Raw genomic sequence first — 11,481 nt, 5'->3', positions numbered from 1 at the left:
CAGCCACAGGGTTATGTTGATTCTTGATTTCCCCAGCATGTTTGCAGATTGCACAAGTCTCTTTATGGCCTCAAACAGGCCCCTAGAGCTTGGTTTGAATGTTTTACTTCTCAGCTTCTTCATCTGGGCTTCATTGCCTCTTTGGCAGATTCATCCCTTTTCATTTATCACAATTCTCACATCCTCATCTATCTCCTTGTCTATGTGGATGATATTATTATTACTGGGAATGATCCTCCTCAGATTTCACATCTGGTTGCAGCTCTGAGACATTCCTTTGAATTGAAAGATCTTGGTGCTCTTTCCTATTTTCTTGGGATCCAGATTGTGCCTTCAAAGTTTGGTCTCACTTTATGTTAGTCTAAGTATGCCTCTGATATTCTCTATAGATTTCACATGGAGAATGCAAAGACTTCTAAGACTCCTTGTTCTTCCACCAGGCTTACCCTTTACAGTGGCACTTGCTTACCTAATCTATCTAAGTACAGAAGCATGGTTGGGGCATTGCAATACCTGACTTTCACTTGTCCTGATTTAGCCTTTAGTGTCAGTCAGTTGTGTCAGTTTATGCAACATCATACCATTGCTCATTTGGAGGTTGCAAAGCGTGTCCTACGCTATGTTAGAGGTACTTTACACTTTGGCATCCATCTCTCTCTAGGTCCCCTTACTCTATCAGCCTTCTCAGATGCGAACTGGGCTAGAGACCCTTCTAATAGGAAATCCACAACTGGTTTGTTGGTCTTCCTTGGTTCCAATCCCATCTCATGGTCCTCCAAGAAACAGTCCACCTTTTCTCGTTCTTCCACAGAGGCGGAATATTGTGCTTTGGCCTCAACAGCTGTTGAGTTGTCCTAGCTTCGTACCTTGTTCAAGGAGCTTAATTTGTTCCTTCATCACATTCCAATCCTTTAGTGTGATAATATCTTAGTTAGTGCCTTGGCTTCAAATCCAGTTTTTCATTCCAGGACCAAGCACATTGAGGTTGATTATCATTTTGTCTGAGAAAAGGTTGTAAGGCGTGATTTGGGGGTTAAATTCATTTCTAGTAAGGATAATTATGCTGATATTCTCACTAAGCCTTTACCTGGGCCTCCATTTATCTTTTTTCGTGGCAAACTCTCGGCTGATTCAGCCTCGTGATTGAGGGGGGATGTTGAGACTAAGGCTCAATCACAGTCTAAATGACAGCCTACAGTCAAGCTAAAGCTACTTCCCAATTCTACACCAACGGCTAGTTAACAGCTACTTTAATTCAAAGCTTAAAACAGAGACCTTCAGATGACACCGTTTGGTTTAATGATCCTATGCCATGCTGTCAGTTCTAGAGCCTTAGAGGTAGTTATGTTTAGGCGGGAAAGTCTGTTGTAATGCTTAACAGATTCCCTGATTTGAGGGATTAGTTCTGTGATTTAAGGAACTGTAATTATACAGTTATTAGATCCGGTCTCATTGTATATATATATATATACATAATCATCGTGTACATCGTGTACATGTGTGTGCATTTTTTTTTTTTTTTTTTTAAATTTAAAAGAAAGAGTATTTTGTTGTTTCTTAGCATAGCAATTCGAGGACTAATGTGAATATTTTCTAATTCTATACTTGTGCTATGACATGGAATTCCTATCAAGAATAAGTGAAAAACAATACGACTGTGATTATTTCTGAAATATAAAAGAAAAAACAGTTTGGCGGTTGAAAGAACTGAGTTTCGAGTCTGGACCCATAGCTTGAAAGGCTACGTACAAGTTGACAAAACCAAATATAAAAGGCATTGAGATTCAAACCCCAGAGAAGAAAAACAAAAAGAGAAAGAAATCTAAACCCCCTCTGTCTCTGTTTCTGTTTCTGTTTCTCTTTCTTGCTCCTGCGCTTTCACCATGATTCCCTCCCCAATACCCTCGCCCTCGCACTCAACCCCATTTGTAGTAAGGGTCCTAGTAGTGGTTATGCTAGTCTGTTTCGGTGTCGTTGCTGTCGTTGCTGCCGTCGTTTTCTTCTGTTGGATTTTTAATTGCTATCCTAAGAAACCGCGAGTAGCGCCGGAACTGGAAATGCTACCAAATGTACATGACAATTGACAACATACCAGCTGATGATTTCATTCATACCCTCTTTGCCGTCAGCTTATATGTCGCCCTTCCAGAGGTCCAAGATTCAATCTTTGTTCCATCATTCCTCATGCATCTTGCTTATCAACATTTCGTTTTTCAGTATGTGAATTCTGTTTGTATATCATGATTTGTAGGATAGATAGCTAGCTAGCTAGCTAGGTACAACATATTAATGGCTTGATTTCTTGTAACTACATTTAAATCCATAAGAGCATCGGATTCTTTTTCCACTTCTTTATGAGAAATTGTTTCTGATTCATCTGTTTCTGTAAGCCTTGTTTTGATGCTGTTGAGTTCTTACTGAAATTGGATTGATTACACTTGGAAATCTCAATGAATGAAGTTTTTCTTTATCGTGTATATATGCATGTGCTTTACAATGATTTCTTGAATATCTTGATTATTGGGATGAATCTAGCTAGTCACCATAGATAATGCGATTCCGAGTTGTTTTTTATTCTTTGTTAATGTTATTGATCATGGCAATTTAGGTGTGCTCCAGCCGTGAGCCAGGGTGGTTTTGTTTTGGATGTAAGGCTTTTCGGCCACTGTGTAAGGTTTTGATTATCTCTGGTGAGGTATTTTAGTTTTAGGTGGGATTTGGAAACCCAAACAAGAATTTTTTTATACCGTAATTTGAAATCCCATAATGCGACCAAATCCCGCCTTAAAATTCTTTATACAAATACACTGTTAATGAATTACTTCATTTCAGCAAAAAAAAAAAATCAAATACCAAAGGTTTTACTTGGTCTTTACAATGAAATTGAAGAAAAACATTTACAACTTCTTTCGATTTATATGCTTTCAAGTGTCAAAATTAGTTGCTTGTCAGCAATAATATATAACACGCCCTTCAAGCCGTGAGATGCCAATGATTTGGGCTGAAGTCTGTACTATGGACATCAATTTCCTCTGATGACAGACCAAAACTTTGGAAGGAGGTTTCATATATAAGCAGCTATTCAAATTATAAGATGCAACGCCCCAGTGGACTGTGGTTTATTAATTTGGCTAGTTAATTTGACCAGGATGCATGGATTTATATATATATACAATAGCGAGAGATAAACGTTGAAACATCTCGAGAAAGAAAAAGCAACTTGTCAAACAGCTAGATAATTCAGTATTTGTCAAAGATGACGTATATAGGTCAAGTCCAATTGAGATTGATTTGCATAAACTATAGGTCGTATACAGATGAAAGTTTCTTAAGCTACAAGTCGTTTATTTATTGAGGACTTCTTGTTTTTATTTTTTGAGAGATTTTCAACCTATTGCGTTCGCTCCTACTAATAGTTTTTTATCTTGTAACTATGTAATTAGTTGCGCTAAGTAGTGTACAGCCACATGGACAGGTTGTTAGGAATTCTGCTAGGGATTTGAAATTAGTTTAATTGGTTTGGTTTGGAGGAATTGGATGCTAAAGATTTATGGCTTTCTGTTTGTATCAAAACTTGTTCTTTTTAATATGTTTTTTGTTTTTTTTTTTCCTAGCTTCAATTGTTTAAATTATAAATTTTTTTAAAAAGATTTTTTTCACTTATAAATAGAGGTTACACGTAAAAGTCTAGAGTTTTGCTTGTGAATTGTGATTGCAATGTTTCATTACTATATATAGTTTGGTAGTTTTGTTTGAGAATGGTAATCTATTTGTGTATTCATTTTGGGAAATTTGATTTTGCTAATAAGCCAGTATTGATGGTTCAATACCTACTAGTAGTGGTGCGTGTGTAACTTATAATTTAAACAAAAAAGAAAAAAAAAGAAAAGAAGGATAAATGTTCGTTTCGTATAGCTTATTTTTTATGGCATATTTTGCCCAAAAAATCTACCTAAAAAAAAGCAAGGCTTTAAAAAGAAATTGTACATTATGTTTTAGGATGAAAATAAGCTGAACCAAACAGGGGTCTAATGGCCTGTTTGGAAGTTTAAAAAATGTGGGGGTTTGGAAGTTTAAAAAAGGAGGGGGAGTAGAGTAGAGGAAGGGAAAGTAATTCAATTACCTTATTTGGAAGTTTTTTAAGGAATGAGGGGGAGGAGTTTGGAGGGGTTTCAACCATCTCTAACCCCTCATTTTTAATTCTCCCAAATTGGAGAGATTTGGAGGGAGAGTAGAGTAGATAAATTATTGACTAGATAAATTTCTCAATTTACCCTTTCTAAATTAATAATAGACCAATGTTGCAAGTCCATTTTCAAATAAGAATAAATTTGTCTATTTTAATCATTTCCTCTCCTCTCCATCCTAATTTTTAAAACATCCAAATAAGGGGAAGGGCTAATTACTTTTTTCACCCTTACTAATTTTAAAAACATCCAAACAAAGTGGAGGAGAACCATTCCCCTCTACTCTCCTTCCCACTACTCTACTCTCCTCCCTCTCTAAACTCCCAAACAGGCCATAAGTGATTTTGGGATGGAGACAAAGATTGACTGCCTGTTTATGTTTCCTTTTATGTTTGCTTAAAGCCAAACCATTTCTTTCTCTTACTTCTCTAAGTTTTATCGGTCTTGAGATATCTCCTCCCATTCCTACCAAAGCGTATCTCCCTACTAGCTAGCTAGGTTGAAGAGGCCTTTGCATGCATGCATGGGCTGCTAAATGGGTCTCCTCTCCTGATGCGTGTTTGCATTTCTGCGGCGTAAGCTTGTCACCTTGCCTAACTTCTCTAACTTTTATTGGTCTTCAGACTTAATTTAAGAAGCTACCTGAGTTTTGTAATAGATGTGAGATAGTTGGTTATGCAAGGTGACCGGTGATGTAGAACTTAATTACCCTACCCAATAGCAATAGGTGTGCGGTTGTGAGCAAGGAAAAGGTGACGTTGGCATACATATGGACAACAATGAAGGTCTGGTGTCTACGACAGCAACGATGGCCAAGAAATAATGGATGTCAAGACGACATAACATATGAACACGTTGTGAAGTAGAATACAAATCCTCTGTATCATGTATTTGTTTAATTTTTTTTATACGGTCATGCTAACAATTGCCCTTAAAGTAATGGCTAACAATCAATTTTAAGAAAGTTTTGACACTACTTTTATGAAAAATGAAAAAAGCTGTCAAAACATTAATTGTTTTTTTTTCTTTTCCTATAAAAACTTTCTTTATATGGATTGTTAACCATTGCCCTAGGGCATCCGTTAGCATTTTCCTTTTTTATATAATAGCCAAAGTTTAAAATGGAAAAAAACAAACAGATGACAAGTTGTGATTGGCGAAACATAAAGTTGAACACAAAACATGGTACAGATGATTTATATTCTGAGAAGCATTCCTTGTAGCAAGAATGGAGTGAGGAGGTGGAGGAACTCAATGTCAAGGAAAAATGAGTTGAGATAAGGAAAATTGGGTTAATAACAAGGAGCACAATAAGTCTTTTTCCTTAACAGCGGAGATTGCAGGCTAGCACTATGGACAACAAGAAGTATCCCAAGTTTGTTGATCAGGACTTGAGAACCCTTGAGCATAATTGGTGCTACAAATTAATGTCAAATGAATTTAAATGGTGCTACATTAACAATATAATAAATAAATTTGCACTACCAATTCTAATTACAAGATACTTACAAATTAATTAATGTCATAATGAATGTAATTGCTGCCACATCTATAATATAATAAATTAAATTTTGATTTATATTTATATTTTGTATTTGTGCAAGAGGTGTCAGAATGGAAAAAAAGATGGGCCAATCCGTCGTCACCACTTATCCAAGATATGAAAAAATAATAAGGAGGCCACTACATTTGCAACAATAAATTTTAGATAGATTTATCATACATGCATGCAATAGGTTTTGACCATATCAAAACAGAGTACCATCTTTCAAAGCAGCGGCACTACATGCAATACAAGTACAAGCGCGCCTATGCATAGAAGCTCCATATACATATTTTCCTATTTTGCCAAAACACTACCTTGTCATTTTTCAATGGGGAGGCATCACCTTAATTACCCAATAGAAAAATGACACATGCTTAACACCACCACTATAAGAAAAATGACACAAGTAAGAGGAATTTACAATTAGAAGCCATCTCTCTCTTGCTATGATGGAAGCCTTCCCACCTTCTCTCTTTTCTCCATTTTTTCACCTCTCTCTTTGTCCATTTTAATCATTTTAAAAAAAATAGTAGAATATTCGACTAGCTTGAACCTGTTGTTTTCTTCCTCTCCAAGCATAGAGGGTTTACATATTAAAAAAAAACCTATGTATATTTTCCATTGCATTTTCATTTTCTACAACTTTATTTTTTCATTATTAAGTACCAAGTTCAGTTGGTGTGTAGAGATGTTGTGATAGAAATCTAGTGCCTTACCAAATCAAATTAAATTATAATATACAATATTTAACTGACACATAAGTTTTTAAGGTTTATTTTTTAATAAATTTGTAGTAATTGTATCACTTGTCCATGTACGTGGGATACTTACTGACCGAACAGTACAAAAAAAAAAAGTTCTATAGCCGCGTTTTAAAAACGCGGCTATAGCTCTTGAAAAATGTGGCTATAGGATATTTCGGTCTATAGCTTTTTTTTTTTTTTTTGGCTATAGCCGTGTTTTTATAACACTTTTTTTTTTTTTAATTTGAATTTGAATTTGGTTATAGTTGCGTTTTAAAAACGCGACTATAGTTTTTTTTTCCCTGGCTAGATGGCAAATGCCTATCTACAAAAGAAAAATTAAAGAACATCCAGAATCAAATTCAAATTGGACAATATGGAAGATGAACTTATACCTTAAAGTATTCTTTTGCATTTTAGAAGTAACAATATGACAGGAAGGAGGAGGAAAAAAAAAAACCTTTTTCAATTCAGCTTCAAGTTCACCTTTTTGCTTCTCAAGTTCTCTTATCTCCACCACCAATTCCTGGAAAATTCCATAATCTTTTGTTTAAAACCATAATGAAATGGATCACAAACAAACAAAAGCTATTGTCAAAAAAATAGTCCACTGCATATCATATAAAGTAGAAACTTTTCATAGGTATCAGATTTTAGCACAATAGTTTAAAACCATTTTATTTATTTATTTTTTTGAGCCAGCTACACTATTTTTCTTTTCACCAGTGCTTGGCTTATCCATCCTAGATACCAATTTTTTTTTTCTTTTTTTTTTGCTCTTTCCAAAAGCAAAGAAAAAGTCTGAAAAAGCAACTGTTTAAAATGCAAATGAAAAAAAATCTTCCCCTTTTCAAATTGAGATTACCCAATACTACTATTTTTTTTTTAATTGCAAAAAATTAGTTGATATGTACACTCAAATGAAGCTTTAATTGATTCTTTCCAAATCCCACCAATTTCTTTTGAATCTGTTTCTACTTTTTACAGGTTTGGGTCTTTCATTGGCAAGGAATATCCAGATAGTAGGTGGCCCACCCACACACCATATTTCCTATAATTAGAAACAGTGAGACGGCTTATTGCTAGAGTAGACAAAACCTATTTCTCTATGCCAATTGTCAACACATTCATCCAAAAGGCATAATAACAGTTAGACTAAATGAGTTCTCAAAAAACTAAGCCAAAAAAAAAGGGGGTGGGGGGGGGGGGGGGGGGGGAGGGGAAGAGTTCTCAGTAATAAAAATCATATTATGGTGCAAAATGATCAAACAAATTGATGCAAATATATACTGTACCATCAAAACAAGAGCCAATGAAGATAAAAGTTGTTGGATGACTATAACTTACAGAACTATGTCCATATGCCAAGGTGCATAATGTCCACCACCTATCCCGAGAAGAACTTTGTTCTTATCATTCTCCCTAGGACACCGCAAAATTAAAAAAAAAAAAAATTGATGTTATCGAAGTATCATCAATGAGAGAGGAATTTTGTCAACTGAGCATAACATCATCCATAAATCCTGTCATATTATCAATCTCTAAGTAAGGAATGGGCAATTATAAAAAAATATTTAGGTTTGTGAAATCTACGCACATTCTCCACTTTCCATTGACTTTCTTGACCATCACCACATTCGTCAGCCAATCGAGATAGTACACTTCTCGTATGAAGTTTGTTTTTAGTAATTTGTGAACCTCCTCAACTATAGCTTTGTCCCGCTCCTATGCGAACACCCGCTTTTTCTACTGGACGGGAAAGAATGAGGGTGATATGTTCAACTTGTGGATTATGATTGACGGATCAATCCCTGGCATGTCCTTATGGCTCCAGGCAAACACGTCCTGGTTTTCCCTTAGGAACGTCATGAGTGCTTGACATACTAGTGGGCTGGCCAAAGTGTCTATCCTCGTTGTTCGTTCCGACCTAGAATCATCAAGGAGTACTTCTTCCAACCCTTCCACCAGTTCTGCTATTATCCGTTGTTCTTCTATACACATTGTTTGCAAATGATCCTCCATCTCTAGCATGGAAATGTAGCATTCGTGTGCCACCACTTGATCCCTTATTACCTCTCCCATTCTGTACTCGGTGGGAAACTTGATCATCAAATGGTAGGTTGATGTTACGGCCTTCCATGAATTCAAAGTAGGGCGACCCAATATGGCATTGTATGCAGATGAACAATCAACAACCAGGAATGTGACATCCTTGGTGATTTGCTGAGGGTAATCACCGACCGTTACTGGCAAGGTGACTGCTCCTAGGGGATGCACCTTTGTTCCTTTGAATCCTACGAGTGGTGCGTTGGTTGGAATTAACCGTTCTCTCCCTATCCTCATCTGCTGGATGCTAGATAGTATAAGATATCGGCAGAGCTCCCATTGTCCACAAGGACTTAGTGCGTGTTGTAATCCCCTACACATATGCTGATTACAAATTCATTGTCGTGTGGGTGATGGAGACGTCAGGCATCTTCCTCCATGAATCTAATTACGGGGTTGTCGATTCATGCCATCTTTGGAACGTACCCCGCCAACTGGACGTTCTGAACCATTCGTAGGTAGGTCTTGCATACCTTCTTGGAAGAACTGGAAGTTGCAATGCCCACTATAATCATCCTTATATCTCCCAAAGGTGGCCTATGGCGCTTATTTTCTCTCCGGGCAGGTGGTTCTTGGGGCTGGTCTGTTCTCTCTTTACTGATGAATCTTTGCAACTTCCCTTGCTTAATAAGAGCCTCTATCTGCTGCTTTAAGTCATAGCAGTCAGATGTGTCATGATCGTGGTCACGATGGAAACGACAGTACTTGTCTCTGGACCTTTTGCTAGGGTCTTCCTTCAACTTGCTAGGGAATGTCAAGGCTCCTTCGTCCTTGATCTGCATCAGGACTTGGTCAATTGGGGTGTTTAGCGGGGTGAAGCTTGCGAATCTTCCAGTGGCAGGTTTCGAGCATCTGTCCTCCCTTATATCTCGTGTCCTCGCTACCTTTCGCCCCCTATCTAGTCGAGGTTCTTCCTGTCTTTCTCTCTTCTTGGGCTTTTTTTTGCGAGCCAGTAATGCATCTTCCGCATTCATGTACTTAGTAGCCCTGTAGAGTACATCCGGCATAGTCTTTAGGTCATTTTTGTATAAGGAAAACAAAAACTTACCCTTCCGTAGCCCATTCGTAAATGCGGCCACAAGAATCTCATTGTCAACTTCATCAATTAAGAGTGCCTCCTTGTTAAAGCGGGCTATGTACGACCTCAAGGTCTCATCCTCCCTTTGCTTAATGTTCATTAGGCATGATGTAGGACACAATTTACTATTTAATTATTGTAATTTATTATTTTTGGTATTTTTATGTAAAGAAAACGTTATTTTAGGTTTAGGTGATTTATTTCCTTGTTTTTAGGTGCATTTAATGCTTTTTAGGTCAAATTTGATTCCTGTTATGGTTAGGTATCAATTAGGAGTTATTTTAGATTATATTTTCTTGTTTGTCAAGTTTTAAGGAGCCCTTAAATAGGCCCTTAAGTTTGTAAACGTTTTTCATAGTTTATTATCAATAAAAATTTAGACTTGTGTCTATTGTGTTTTCTGGTGGATTCCAGACCTATCACCTTGTGGATTCTAGACCTATCACCTTGTGGATTCAAGGAACCCCTCGTGGATTTGAGGTTTACTACCAGGAACTAATAGTTTAGTTTCTTTCGATCAAAGAGAGCATCGTGTGTGCTTCTCTTCAGGCTTCCGCGACATCAGTTGGTATCAAAGCGTTGACTTACCCTAGTCTGATTGCTAACCGGCGAGACAGTAACCACCACCACAACAACGACGAATAACTTAGCGAGTATTACGTGACGTACAACAAGCACTCACAAATATCTATGCTAGGATGGCGTCGTTGAAGAATGGAAACAATAGGGATAACTGCAATGGAAACATAACTCACGGGCAACCTATTGGTAAGCAAATTTCATATAGACCTTATAAGAGAATTGCAAGTTTTAATGGTTATTTTTAAAAGAAGATTTTCTTGATTGATTACTTGATCTAGAGGATTTATTTGACTATGAGAATATTTGTTATGAGAGAAAAGTTGGACTTGCTTTGTATAAACTTAGTAAGTATGCCTTATGTTGGTGGGAATGAGTACAATCTAATAGAATCCGGCAAGGTAAAGACAAAATTCAATCATGGCCAAGGATGAAAAAGATGCTTGCTATCAAATTTTATCCTTTGGATTGTGAAGAAATCTTGTCATATACAATACAAGATTATTATTGGCCAAGAAGTTCATACTTGAATTATTTTGAAGAGCCAAATATTCCATTGTTAAAGGAAGACTTACATGTTAAGGAAAATATCGTTCTTGAAGAAAATATAAAGATTTCTGAAGAAATTAATGAAGGCCTTGTTATAGAAGAAGAACCTGAAATCAAGATTGTGGAGGAGATTAATGAGGACCCCATTATAGAGAAAGATCTTGAGGTTGAGATAGTAGAAACCATTAAAGAAGAAATTATAGAGGAAGTTGATAACAATCTCAATGAAATCAAGTTAGATGATTGCAACATTCAAACTCCTATTATTTTATTGGAAGACACCGAAATAAAGTTTATTGATTTTATTGGGGTGGAAAGATTTGATTTGATCATTGACTCTTATTTGGTGAATATTGTCAATTACATGAAGATCAAGGGAGAACAAGTTTAGGTTGCCCAATTAATGACTTTCAAGTTTGGCAAGAAGACAAAGAAGATGAAGTATTCAAAGTATTTGTTCTCTTGGCATGGGAGAATTCAGATTTCAAAGATGAACCGAGGACGAGTTTGTTTCAAGTGGAGGGGTCTGATGTAGGACACAATTTACTATTTAATTATTGTAATTTATTATTTTTGGTATTTTTATGTTAAAAAAACGTTATTTTAGGTTTAGGTGATTTATTTCCTTGTTTTTAGGTGCATTTAATGCTTTTTAGGTCAAATTTGATTCCTGTTATGGTTAAGTATCAATTA

The 11,481-nt window shown here is 36.4% G+C and overlaps 1 protein-coding gene across 1 annotated transcript; it reads right to left on the bottom strand.

The window, feature by feature from the left end:
- Window positions 1-6,782: 6,782 nt before the first annotated feature.
- LOC126708481 (uncharacterized) lies at window positions 6,783-9,760 on the bottom strand. Its single transcript, XM_050408274.1, has 4 exons — window positions 9,009-9,760; window positions 8,361-8,895; window positions 6,937-7,002; window positions 6,783-6,797 (listed from the first exon to the last, which is right to left on the bottom strand). Exons 1-4 carry the CDS (start codon window positions 9,758-9,760, stop codon window positions 6,783-6,785), a joined length of 1,368 nt encoding a protein of 455 aa, XP_050264231.1.
- Window positions 9,761-11,481: the final 1,721 nt, after the last annotated feature.

This window comes from Quercus robur, chromosome 12 (genome assembly GCF_932294415.1).
Source record: "Quercus robur chromosome 12, dhQueRobu3.1, whole genome shotgun sequence".
NCBI lineage: Eukaryota > Viridiplantae > Streptophyta > Magnoliopsida > Fagales > Fagaceae > Quercus > Quercus robur.
Note: the sequence above shows the minus strand (reverse complement) of the source record. Positions and strands in the feature narration are given on the sequence as shown.